The 13483-nt window shown below is 47.0% G+C and overlaps 1 protein-coding gene across 5 annotated transcripts in view; it reads right to left on the bottom strand.

Annotated features, from left to right (window-relative positions):
• Nucleotides 1-559: 559 nt before the first annotated feature.
• Nucleotides 560-13483, bottom strand: part of Ptch1 (patched 1) — a 65027-nt gene continuing 52103 nt past the window's right edge. For all 5 annotated transcript variants that reach the window (NM_001389256.1, NM_053566.3, XM_087591633.1 and 2 more), the window contains 6 exons: nucleotides 11812-11949; nucleotides 10006-10148; nucleotides 6294-6393; nucleotides 5604-5858; nucleotides 3557-4100; nucleotides 560-3139 (listed from right to left, as the gene is read on the bottom strand). In NM_001389256.1, coding sequence (NP_001376185.1) covers nucleotides 3558-4100; nucleotides 5604-5858; nucleotides 6294-6393; nucleotides 10006-10148; nucleotides 11812-11949 — 1179 coding nt within the window. In that variant the 3' untranslated portion in view covers nucleotides 560-3139; nucleotide 3557. The remainder of the gene's footprint in view (nucleotides 3140-3556; nucleotides 4101-5603; nucleotides 5859-6293; nucleotides 6394-10005; nucleotides 10149-11811; nucleotides 11950-13483) is intronic.

Here is a 13483-nt window from a genome sequence, read left to right as displayed (position 1 = left end):
GTTATTTCTACTCGTGTTTTCCCTCATGCATGATGAGCATATGATGAAATCACATCACTGGACACTTAAAAAAAAATCACCGCTGTCCCACGCCAATTAGCGCTACATCATCGGCTATGGTGATACTATTGTCCTGTATTTAAAATACTTCTAAATTTTAAACCAGTGTCTCTTTGCGTGTCTGTGTGTAGGGCGTGCAAGTGTGTACAGGTGCCAGTAGAGGCCAGAAGAGGGCATCAGATTCCCCTGGAGCTAACAGTTCTGAGCGGCCCTCTGTAAGAATGGTTGTCATTCCTAACCACGGATGGACCTTTCCAGGTCATTTCTGTATTTACATTGAATTTGGCCTTACCCATCCCCTCCACTCCCCCCAGTGCCTGTACTGTATGGGAAGATAAAGAAAGGGAACACTCACTCAGAAGAGTCATTAAGGGACTTCCTCAATGCCCATAGAAACATAAAACATCTCTCATGAGAAAGTTGAAGAAAGAAGAAATGAACAAGGCGACCGGGAACTTCCTGTGTATATAGTTTAAGAAACATTCTAGAAACAAGCGCATAAACCGACAAGTTATATTATCTTTATTCATGTTAGAATTTCTATCAGTGTTTGAACATTAATATTTAGAGAGTTTTGTACATTTTCATCTGAGAACCACACTAGGTCACCACGCTCACACCAACCCTTTCCAATCACGTGGACTCTCTTAACACTGTTAAACACAACTCCCTCTCCCTTGCTGTCGTTTGCAATGAAATGTGTCCTCACACCCATGTCTCAGCAAAGCCCCAGACATTACGGATTTCATCACATATAAATTCTTTAAAAATATACTTCTGTCAAAAGACTTGATGACTACTATGTACACTACAAAAATAAATTTTCATATAAATAAATTATATGGCATACTTTCGTCTTTGTAATTGAAATGACACAAACTCATTTCCACCCAAATTGGCAGACGAGACCCAGTTTGAATATTTATTTCCTTTAAACTCCTTACACTAAAACCTACCATTGAGTCCTTAACATAAATGTTATATACTCTGAACTATTTAACATTAGTAAGCACTCTATACAAATAAAACTTCTGTTCAAAAGTAAAACATAACTGCAATAGTGTTTCCAATAGAAATAAAATCCCTGCAATTTTTTTTTCTGTTATAAACTGGCATGACAAATTCTGGAGGACATTCTTATGATACAAAATTATAAATATCAGCAAAGATCTTTTCTTTTAAAAATTAAAACATCCAAATGAACAAACAATACAGACAAAATAAAACTACGAGAGAGACAGACAAGAGACACACACTCTGACTTTAGTCTCCTGCCAGCTCCGTGTCCTTCCTGCCCTGGCTGATGTGATTCATGATGCACGGAAGCCAAGAGGCTGTACGGAATTCCTTCTGTCACATGCGCAAGGCTCGGGGGTAAGGGACACAACCAAGAACTACCGCCAAAAACGGCTTCGGCAAATTACGTCTCCCTCCTCGACTCAGGGTGCAAGATACCTGAGCAGAGCTGGTGTTCGGTAGGCAGACAGTGGCTTGACAGGCATTAAGACAGTAGCAGTCAATGGCCAGGGCCTCTGGTGTACACACAGACAGACAGACAGACAGACAGACACACACACACACACACACACACACACACGGTAGTCACAGGTGGCTTCCAATTAGAACCTTACAGTATGGGGGATACGCTTTAGAGTCTGAGGGCACTAGATTGCTGGTACTACTAGAGACTCATCACCTTAAATTTTTCCATGAAGGATAGGAGGGATCCAGGGAAGCTGCACACAGAATACACTCCTCACGACAGCTTCCACAGGCACGAGTTTCCTTCCTCTATATACTGTTACAGGGGGGCATCTTCCTGCCCTTTCATGGATGGATGCTAACAGTGGAGAAGGAAGTGTGCACAGGGTAAGACATGTAGGAAAGCGTCCTTAGAAACTCACCCCACATGGCAGACTGTACAACTACTAGCATGCCCCAGCCAGGCAGTCACAGCAAGGAGGGACTCTTATTTGTAAAGGCTTTAATATAGACTTTCAATGAAATAGGGCTTTTTGGTCTGCATCTGGGAGGCTATGTGCATGTGTGATCATCAGAAAGGGACAACCACATGTTCCTAGAGGGTAATCTCATGACCCAGCTGAGACTCACCACAAGGCAATGTTGTCCAATTTTTCACCACCAGGGATGATTGCTGAGTATAGAGGCCTTAATAGGCAACACTATGTCTGTGAGAACATCTTGTCTTTGAAACATAAGGAGAGGTGCTTGGAGGGCTACCCATGACCTCAGAAGCAGCCATAGGCATGAAGCAAATCTGGCTTTCTCTGAACAGTCCCAGAGAATAAGACGGATGATTGGGGTTACCCTTCTACCAGCATCAAGACAGGAAAAAGACCCAGACCGTCTTAGCTCACCTAGGCCAGAGCTAAGATCATACAAAGCAAAGAAAAACACAAAGAAGAACAACTACAACAACAAAATCACAGTACAGTACATTGGAAAGTCACATGCACACACCCACCCACCCATGCGAACCGCATACAAACTACCCCTAGAGAAGCCACTGGGATTAACCTGTTCTCTTCATGTCTGCTCGTTAAACAATAACCACGCATAGCGTGTTCGAAAGTTAACAGTAACAATTCATCCTACCACAGGGTTGTGATATGCAAATTTAAAATATTTTAAACAGAAACCTTTACAAACAATCCTATTACATAAGCAATATTTGCATAGAATTATACAAGTAAATTATACAATATTTAAGCAGCAGCGACATATGCTGGGAGATTTCTTTTTTAAAAACTAGGTTAAGCTTGGTTGCAGCACAGAGACCAATGTACACAGGGGAGAGGACCCCTGTGGTCTCCCCACTCTGGGGCAGGAGTGGAGAGGCCCCAGGCAATAGACTGTACAACATTTCCATGTATATTACATGTGTACACCTCTTAAATATTTATAGAAATATTTCACAAAATAATACAATCAGTTACAGTAACAATGAACTGCTTTCCCATAATTCCAAGCAGTTGTCTTCAAGCAGTCAGTTCTGGAAAGAGGTGGGGGGGGCGGGGCTTTCCAATCTTTGGCCTCTTTGCTTCAGATTTTAATTACCCTTTAAAAGAGAACAAAAAAGGAGGTCACGTTATGGTCACGACCACACTGAACTGTGTGCCTCACACAGCACAGCTCTTAACTCCGGATGGGCAGCCGAGAGCCCTGAAACCTTGCAATGGGGACGACTGTGGTGCTAGAAACACATTTCATCAATTTTTCACCCCGTAAAGTCATCCGCAGACTTGTTAGAACTCTGCTGTAACCAGGTAAAGCCGTTAAACTCGCATTCGAGAGAGTAATAGTGAAAGAAAAGAAATCCAGTTTGGAACGGAACTGCTACTCTAAGGATGAGAGTTTGGCCTCACCAGCTTTGCCTTGGGAATAAAAGGTCTCCCCACCCCCACCCCCCAAGTTCCAGTTTGGGACACTGCTCAGATGGCCCCGGGAAGCACCACCGGATACCTGTGGTACACACCTCAGTTGGAGCTGCTCCCCCACGGCCTCTCCTCACACTCCACGTCCTGTAGTTCTATAACCTCCACCTTCGAGTCCCTCCTCTCACACCTGACATGAAAAGGCACATGGGGATCCTCGAACACCCCGTGATCAGTCTCGGGGTAGCTCTCGTAGCCTGGACAGGGTCCCCCTCGGGGGTTGCGCCCAGGTCCAGGTGGGGGGTGCACAGCGACAGTTACAGAAGCGGAAGCCGTCACAGTGGTGATAGGCTGGCAGTAGCTGGGCACAGAGCTGCCCATGGCAGTGGACGTTGGGTTCCGAGGGTTGTGAGAACGGGCCCCATGGGGGCCCGAGCGGTCCCTATTGCTAGGGCCAGAATGCCCTTCAGTAGAAATTTCAAAAGCGTCTCTGCGCGGTCTGTAGGGGGGTGGCCGCAAGCCTTCTCTGGGGGGATCCCTTCGAGGCTGCTGGCCTTGCCGTCCAGGGGACAGGGAGCCAGAGTCCAGGTGGGGCTGTTGCCGAGAGTTCAAGGGAGGCTGATGTCTGGAGTCAGGATGCACCACCTACAGAGGAGATAGAGGTTAACATAGGGAGGGAGGATGGTGACCTTCTGCCCACAAAACACCTATTCCTTTAGGAACCTCCAGGATGTGAATCCTGCCTGCTCCAGCATAGCTGGCTGGAGGCACGGAACTGTTTCCCATAGACAGGTACAGGAGCATTCCCACAACCAACAGCCTCATCCAGCTCAGTCCAGGCAGAGCCTAGGTTCTTCGCCTCTAAACTACCAAGTCCTGGATGGCCAAGAGGCTGGGTGTCTTGGAAATACGCAACCATACACAGTAGCTTTTAGAAGTGTATGGCTCCCGTCTCTGGGGGTCATATGAGCTTTGTGTCACCTGTTCCCGGCCCCAAGCCAGGTATGGCCAGAAGCTAATGTACTGTAGTAAGAGCAGAGCCAAAACTTCCACACGGATACTTCTGTTAGGCAGTACATCTCTGCCTGACTATTAGGAATCTGGTTTCTGGGTCTCTGTACAAAGCTCGGAGCAACACAGTGGCCACATCAATCAAAAGGACCGTGACCAACTTCAAAGTCGGTGAGCTTGTACCTATTTTTAGGCTCCTGCTGAACAGAACCAGATTCACACTGCAGCTCAGCAGGGCATCGTCACGGGTGTGTGTGTGTGTGTTGGGGGGGGGGGGGAGACAGAAGACCGGGACACAATTCACTGGCCAGCCCCTCTCTCCTTCATGGAAGGCTGCTCTAGCCTGGAACTGGAATACACATTTCCTGTAAACATGGTGGGTGGGGGGCCTCAGGCAAGCAATAGGAGCCTTGGAGCCTTCCTTAACTCTTCAAGATGGGGGTGAGCGGGGGTGAGCGGGGGTGGGGGGTGGGCTGGTGTGGGTAAGGAAGAGCCTGCAGATAGATTCCTCACTACCTTCTGGAATTAAGTACTCAGGATGCCTCTGAGTACTTTCAATGGATCTCCAGCCATCTACAACAAAAAGAGCTTGAAGCCACAAAGCTACGGGAAAGCCTTAGATACTAATTAAAACAACTTTGTGGCAAGGCCATTTAAAGGCACTAGAGACAAGAGCAGGGAAAAAAATAATAAATGCTTCTTGTGGTGGTACACCGCTGTTTGTTACACGTCCTCATGGGTTGTTCCGAAATGACAGACAGTGTGTAGGGACAAGAAAGGAGGAAGGAGATAAAGGTCCTAAAGCTGAGTCCACTCTGCTTAAGGGCAGGGCTGGGGATGAGCCCCAGGGCTTTCAGAATGCTAGGCAAGCACTTCGGCACTAAACTATGCCTCCCTGTAACAATGCTGGAACTGCCCTGTTTCAGTCCACAAGAATAAAAGGAAGCACGTTACAGTTTACCAAGAATGGCACGCAGGCAGTTTCTGGTGATTTGACCTGGTGTGTGTACTTTTTTCCTTACACCCCATCTGTCTACAAGATCTGCTGCTGCTCAGAGCAGGCAAGGGCCTCCCCTGAATCTCCTGGCCCACTGCCACAGGACAAATGAATCTTCCCCAGTCCCCCAGGTGACTTACAGTGGACCGGGCAAAGACGGGGTTTTCTGTGGCTTCCACAATCACTTGGTGGGCAGGACCTCCGGTGCCCTGCTGTGCTTCATAGTGCCTGAGCTCCTCACTGATGCCAGACACCGTGGTCTGAGAGCTGTACTCGGAGTCGGAGGAATCAGACCCATTGTTCGTGTGACCAGGAGGCACGGCAAACCGGACGACGCTTGGGGGCGGCTCAGGCGAAGGAGTGGGCAGCCGGTTTAGGCCGTTGGCTGGAGACACCTGTTTAAGGAGGTTTCCAATTAAAAGTGTTACGTTTGTTTACCCGCTGGTCACTTTTGAAGTTCAAAGCCTAGGATTATTTGCCGGCCTCTGTGACCTCATAAGGGAACCCCACACATTATACTGTATCTACTTCCCTTTTCCCTGCTATCTGGAAGACGCTCAAGATTCGGGCACAAAAATATTCCTCCAACTTTCAACACCAGAAAGGCGGACAGTATCTTTTATCTATCTTGTCTTATTAACAGTTGTCTGTTGTAGAAAACCTTCCTTTTTACACATCCTCAAGATAGAAGCTACCCATCGGTTGGTGTGAAACAAAAACAGTCGCTGTTAATGGATGTTTATTGAAAAGCCCAGACCATCTGTGAATAGGGCCAGCACCTGAATCTCTAAATCAGGGGTGGCGCTGGCAATCAGGGAGCAATCACTGACCTCAGGACATGGTCCGAAGAAGGATAAGAGTACAGGCAGCAGAACCAGTCCGTTGAGAACTCCCAAGACGGTGAGGATGGCCAGGACGGCAAAGAAGTATCTGGAAGACAAAAGGGATTTGGGACCTGTCAGTGTGGAAGGAAAGCACTCCACCCCCTAGGCACCCAAAGGTTACTTCGCACCACTTCGCTCAACAAACCCATTCCGCTGAGAAGTCAGCTAGGAAACCCCAGTTCAAACTCGGCACAAGGTTAGTTTGGGATTTTGCTCCTTTTCATCCTTACGACTCTGAGGACTACATTCCACACCCTACAGTGTTAGCTCGTGGAGGGGGAAAAAAAAATTGTTAATTTGCTGCAATCTCCTCCCCATGATGTTGTTATTCACGAACGTGTTAGACCCAACACAGAAATATGGAATGCGTGCTGAACGGCTGGGCAATCTGAAAGCACAGACACAATACCGAGGGAGGGGCCCCTCTCGAAACCCCGGCAGAAGCAAACCAATGAAGTGGAGGGTGTAGAATTTAAACAATTTGGCCCAGGAGGAAAAGCAGCCTGCTTCTGCAGGCAGTTAATCCACTGTGAAATACCCCTGCCTCTTACAGCAGAATCTCTAATTAGGTCTCCAGTGCATCAGGTAAGGCTTTCCCTGGGCTTTCATTAAGCACAACGTTCTGCCTAGAGTTTCTCTGGGTTCCAGTTTTACCAAATAGCTCCAATTGCAACCTTTTTTTTTAGAACACAGGAACCAGCTTTCTGCAAAGAAAAACGCTGCCCATTCTGTGAGAGCCAGGGCATTGTACAGGGCGAGGGCGCTCCACAATGGCAGGGCTGCTCTGCGGGCCAATCTTTTGTTGAACAATTTAGCATCTTTGAATACTCTTGTTTTGCGTCAGCCAATTCAAACATAAAGGCTGAAGCACCACGGTCGAAGAGGGAGAGTGAACGGCGAGTTCTGCGTTCCCACCATTGAGGGCTAAAAGGTCTGGGATCCTTCAAGAATACCAAGGTAAACCTGTCAGCCAGGGCCCGCCTCTGGTCAGCACTCTGCACAGCTGGAGGGTGTGCACTCCACGCAAGGATGCTTTTCTGGAACTAATGATTTCTAGGACTTTGATGGAAAGGTTGGGGCTGGGGGCTGGGGTATAGGATGTTCTGGAAAGGAAAGAGGGAAGGCTAGATTTCTATCTGTTAATGGTCCCCTGGATCATAAAACTGAACAGCTACCCTGCAACGCCATGTCTACGTATGTTTTGACATCAGATGAAAGGAGAGAGGATCCCTATAAAAATACAAATACCTTAGAGCTATTGTAAACACTAAAACCTGCTGAGTTGCATTAGTTAAAAACCCAAGCCGCCAACGTCTCGCTCTAACGTAAACTGTGGAACTTTTGGTGCAGGCATCTATCAGCAGCAGGCATTAAGACATTTGCATCCTATCCATCTAGCTGCAACATAAACAGACCAATTAGATTTCTGACGGCTTCATGTATACAGTGTCTGCTCATTTATTTGACTCTGGTGAGGGCTTTATCCATCCTATTTTAGAAAACGGGAAGCCCTTCTAAGTGCTTGAAACAGAAACCCTGATATCCCAGGGAGGGAACGAGCAGGCCCAGCTAGGACAGGAGGAGGGGAAAGGCTGTGCTCCTTAGTATCCTTTGTAAAGCAGCTCACCATCATCTCAGCTGACTTGACCTGCAAGGTCTCAGCAACACCCAACTTTCTCTTGGCTTTGAACTGCCCGTGGAGACTTGTATCTCCCAATCCCTGCAGACCATGAGACACATAGGAGAGACGGGTTCCACGCTACTCGCCAGTAATCACAAAAACGGCACTTGTGAGGCCGGCATTGCCTTTGTGTTGGCAGAGCCAAGAGACCATACCGAATCAGTCTCATTTGGCATTGGGCATTTACACCAGGTAAGACAAAGCTAGTATCTGTGTAAGAGTGTGCAGCAGAAACAACCACCAAGTCAACACTCCCAAACCAGGACCTAGATTAGAGCAACTATCGCAATGATATTTGGCAAATGAGAAACTTCTCATCAGTTCACCAAATTACCAATAGGCTGTGTGAATACCAGCATGCTCGGGCTCACCTGGGAGCCATCTGTCTGCAAAGGCCTCTGTCAATCTGTACTTTAACAGTTCCAGATGGTGAGGGAGCATACTATATAGGAGTGGTAGTTTACATTGAAACAGAGTCAATCTCTGCCTACTCTACCCTCATTCAGAAAGACTGACCTGCCAGAAGCTTGGCTGCCCAAGGGGCTATGCCTCAAGACTGGTCAATGAACTCAGGCCCTTTCTTTTCCCTCCTCTGGTAGTGGGGACTGAATTCTCTTGTCCCATGCATTCAGCTAACACTTCCAGGTAAACCCCCCTCCCTTTTTTTTTATTTGAAACTGTGAACTTCCCCTACTTGGGTAGCCTGTGTGTATACACGGGTAAAGCTCGATTAGAGCCATGTGGCAGCACATGCTTATAATTTTAGCACTTCGGAGGCTGAGGCAGGCCAATCAGCAATTCAAAGCCATTCTCTGCTACGGGAGTTTGAGGCAAGCCTGGGCTACATGGGACCTGTTTCATAAACAAACAAACAAAACCCAAAACACCCGACCCCTTAAAAAGCATTTTCTTGTCTTCCTCACATTTTCCTGCTTTTAATACACGCTACTGTTTTTCCTAAAATGTAGTCTGAAGAGCAGACAGAAGGTACAGGAGTTGTAGACCAGCCAGGGAAGCACACAGCCAATCCTGTTTCAAAGAGTACTGATAAAAGAAAAACTAAACAATGCTTCCAAGAACAGCTGGATTAGGTCATCTCTCCAGACCTGGAGCACTCTACACAGCCTCTTACTCTAAAGACATTCTGGTATCTTTAGACATTGGTTTTCCCTCTCCGGTGGATCATGGTTTTAATCCAGTAGCCACCCAGTGAAGAAAATATTGCTTTAAAGTTATTTCTTTCTTGGGCAGTTAAGAGTCTTTCCAAAATGAAAACCCATTGTCCTTTACTTTGCAAAGTCAGCATCTTACCCAAAGGGACCAAATCCTGCCTTGTGATGCAAAGAGGAAGGAGTACACAGGCCAAGCTTACAGTCTCTAAGTTTGACCCTGCAGTCAGGTGTTCGGCACTTACGAAACCTCATAAGAGACCTAAACACAAAATCTGGGCACACTGTCCTCATTTCCCACGTGCACGCAGAGCTAGGTGACCATGTTAAAGGCAGACTAGGTTTTCTTTCTACTTTTGCTTTAAGGCGGGAGTCTTGTGTATTCCTGGCTAACCTCAAACTCTAGCCAAGGATTGGGACTATGGAGGGAGCTGAGCCACCTGCACCTGTTTTATACATCTAGAAAATGGAACCCAAGGCTTCACGCACTCCTAGCACCCCAGTGAGCTTACATCCCCATCCCCTCCACGGTTCTGAAGGAAGGGGAGCCAAAGCTGAACGTTATTAATTACTGGAAGTCACAGTCATCCCTCGATAGATGTTTGCAACTGGGATTTCAACACGTGGGCTGGCCACCACATGCTCTTTTAAGTTGTGGAATTGTCCCTACTCTAACCCAAGATACTGCTAGACCAGGATGCCTGTAAGAGACAGGCTGAGATTCATCCCCTACCAGACAGGGAAGGAATAAGCCACAAAGACAATTAATAATTTTCTGTATCAAGCCTCCTCTTCCATTTCTGCTTACCTGACAATGAAGTCAAATTCGGATCCCGCAAGCATCAGTACACCCAGCAGAGTGGACACAGCACCGTCCAGAACAGGAGCGAACATGTGCTCCAGGGCGAGCATAGCCCTGTGGTTCTTGTCCCCAATGGCTGTCAGAAAGGCCTGAGCAAAGGAAAAATCGAGACGGTCACGTTCTAGACGTAGTAAAGTGCTGAGCTGTGTCTGTACTTGGGTTTTGTTGATTTTTCTCATGTACCTCAGACTGTCCTCAAACTGACTACTGCACAAGAATGAACTTGAGCCTGCAGCTCCTTGTTCCACTTCTGGAAGGCCGAGGTTTGCAGGTGTGCACTGCTATGCCTGGTTTTATGTGGTTCTGAGGATAGAGCCCAGGGCATCCTGCAGGCTAGGAAAGCACATTGCTACCGTACCTATACCCCCTACACTACAAGTTAAGTAATTCTTAAATTTCTGTAGGTGGGCGGAGTCATCTCAAAGACACTACTCTATTGATAAGGGAAAACAAACAAACAAACAAAAAATCCAAAATGTAACAATATGGTCAAAAGGATGACGTGACTTTTTAATGTCATGATAAAACATTGCTCATCAGGTCTTCTGAAAATAAAGAGTGTGTGTAGGTGTTGTGTCTGTATGTATTCACATATGTTTGTTCACCACGTGCCTGCCTGGGGCACACAGAGGAGATAAGAGGACCTTAGACCCACTGGAGCTGGAGTAGCAGGTGGTTGTGAGCCTGTGGTAGTTAAGCCTCTATCAAATGAGCTGACACTCTAGCCTCAGCTCGGGCAGAGATGCTAAGATGATGCCTCCAACTTCTTCTCCAAAACCTATGCAGACACACACGTGTGCAATTCACACACACACACACGGGCCATTCCAAGATGCCGTTCCTAAATCATCACCTTACACTAATAACTTCAAAACATGTTCCTTCTGCACATCCATGTCCACAGCCTGTGAGAGCGATGACAGCTCTGAGAGGCTACAGAAGGCACAAACCATACTTAAAAAGCGCAACGCTGGAAAAATCAATGATAGAACCCTCAGTTTAGGCCCAGAGCTGGGTTTCCCCGACTTGGGTACTCCAAACACTATTATTTATTCAGGCAATACTATTTATCTGATGCCTGTTAACACTGTGAGGACATCTGCAGGCAGAAATTGACTACAAGGCTTTTAAGTAGTTTTCCCATCACTGTGTACAACAACCAGCCCATCTTTTGGATTCTAGGCTCTCTTTCTGGTTAATTTCTTCCAACAACAAGGCAGTGTGTAAAGAGAGAGGGCTCAATGTCCTGGTGAAACCAACCCTGGTTCTCGTTTTCTGCTGCCACGGATGCACGCAGAAGCTGGGAGGTCTACAGAGCTGGGTGGGCTGAGGTGGAAGAGCAGGCTCTTCAGGGCTGTGCACCCGAGCTTTCATTCACAAGCCTGAGGGTATTTCTGTGTCTGCCAGCTACCTCACCCTCAATTATGCTCTCCCCACCAAGCCTCTGAGGGAGGTCTTGCTTTATCCTCCCTTTATGACGGTATTTAAAACAGTGTGGATGTTTGTCTAAGCACATAGAATGTCCTTGGACAATGGTGACAAGTTAGGGACTGAGTGCTACTAGTCACAAACCAACACCACTGTGCAGAGGGCCTTGCAGGCTTCTCTGACACACTACAGTGTGCGGCATGAGGTCTTTCTTATTCCCGAACCTCTCATCAGAAACACTTTAGACCTCCTTGGGAAAATGAGAGACACAGATTCCTCTGCCCTGTCAGTGTTGAGCCAATTTCCCCGAAGGATCTCCTATACCAAAGCCACGTGGACGGTGAATTCTACTCCAATGCCAACAGACGCAATCAGGATGACCACCGGCACAGCACTCAGCTTGATCCCAATGAGGCCCATCATGCCGAAGAGCTCAACGGTCATCAAAGCCAGGACCATGACCTTGAAGGGGGGAGCACACAGTAAGTCAGCTCATGGCATGCTAGAGTGACAAACAGTACAAATAAATCCAAAGTCCCAATGTGGGGGGACGATGACGACAATACACCTGTCACCTAAATACTATGTAAAGTACTGACTTCCTTTACCCCTGGACAACTTGCCTTACACTTAAATTTTCTGTGTGAATAGAGATGTTTGGACAACTTACTGTCAGGCTAAATAAGGCCAAAAAAGGTGTTTCTGAGGGCAAAGTTTAGCATTTGTATGTGATCACCTGTGTGCACAGATGCACGTCTGTGCGCATGCATGTGTGAGTGTGTGAGCGTAAATGTATGGGTGTGTGTGTATGGGTGTGTATGAGTGTGTATGGGTGCATGCAGCCACACACATGCATGTATTCACCTGTGAGTATGCATGGATGTGTGTGTGTACTGGGCATGTGTGCCTACATGCATGCACACGTACTAGAAGTTAAGCCTAGGTGTTTTCAGACACTTCCTTGTTGTTAAGGAAGGTTCTCACTGAGGCTGAAGCTCACTGGTTAGGCTGGCTGGCCAGGTATCCTCCTGTTTCTAACTCCCAAGTCTCACTGCACCACACCTAATGCCACATTCATGCAGCTTTGTGCAGCAAGCATTTTAATGGCCGAGCCATCTACCACTTTAGCAAGTAATCTTTGCAAATTAGTTTTCTAATATTCCTATCCTAGAAAAAGAAAAGTAAAGGGACTGGAGCCATCTATGGAGAACTGTTCTATCACGGAGCACAACTTTCCCCCTGTTATTACTCCATCAGCCACAGAGCATTTACACTGTGGTGAGTATTATACCTTACTAGAGATAATCCAGAGTGTACAGGAGGATGTGCAAGGTTACATATAAATACTATAGTGCTTTAATATACCTGTCTCAGGCCTCAGGGCGACTCTGGTACACCTGAGTCCTGGAGCTACTACCTAGGACAGCCGTGGTTCATAACAAAGTTTTTGAACTTTAAGTATCAGAAAGAGTCCTTTAACTCCCTGGGTTCCATACTGCAGTGACTTTCATTGTTAAAGGTTGCAGCCTAAAGAAAGCTGATAGGGTAGGTTGAGTAAAGGTTTTTATAGGTAAAGACGTTGTGCTTTGATTGGAGACTTGAGAGTGGGCTAGGCCACTGGTGGTCATGTGTAAGTGACAGGGCCTCTGTGCTCTGGAGAGATGGGGAGCCACGAAGCAGATCCTCAGGTTTAACCAAAGGCTTCGAGGAACCTTTCGTCTTAGAAAAACGTGTGGGGGAATGGTGAGGAAATCTACCAACAAGGTAGACTTTGGAGTTTCTTGTGCCAAGGAGAAAACTGGTCCATCGCCCAGAAGGCTTTGGTGGTGAATCTCCTTCACTCTCACCACATGGCGAAATAAAAGAAAATGGTCTTTCCTGCATGGGGATAGGACGGCAGGTGGTGGCAGAGGTCGGGAGAAACGGTGCAAAGATGGACGCCATCCACAGCTTAAGTGCTGCAAAGACGTTTGCAGACTAAACATTTACCTTTAAT

This window comes from Rattus norvegicus, chromosome 17 (assembly GCF_021556685.1).
Source record: "Rattus norvegicus strain SHRSP/BbbUtx chromosome 17, alternate assembly SHRSP_T2T, whole genome shotgun sequence".
NCBI lineage: Eukaryota > Metazoa > Chordata > Mammalia > Rodentia > Muridae > Rattus > Rattus norvegicus.
The sequence above is the reverse complement of the archived record's forward strand: the minus strand, read 5'-3'. Positions and strand labels throughout refer to the sequence as shown.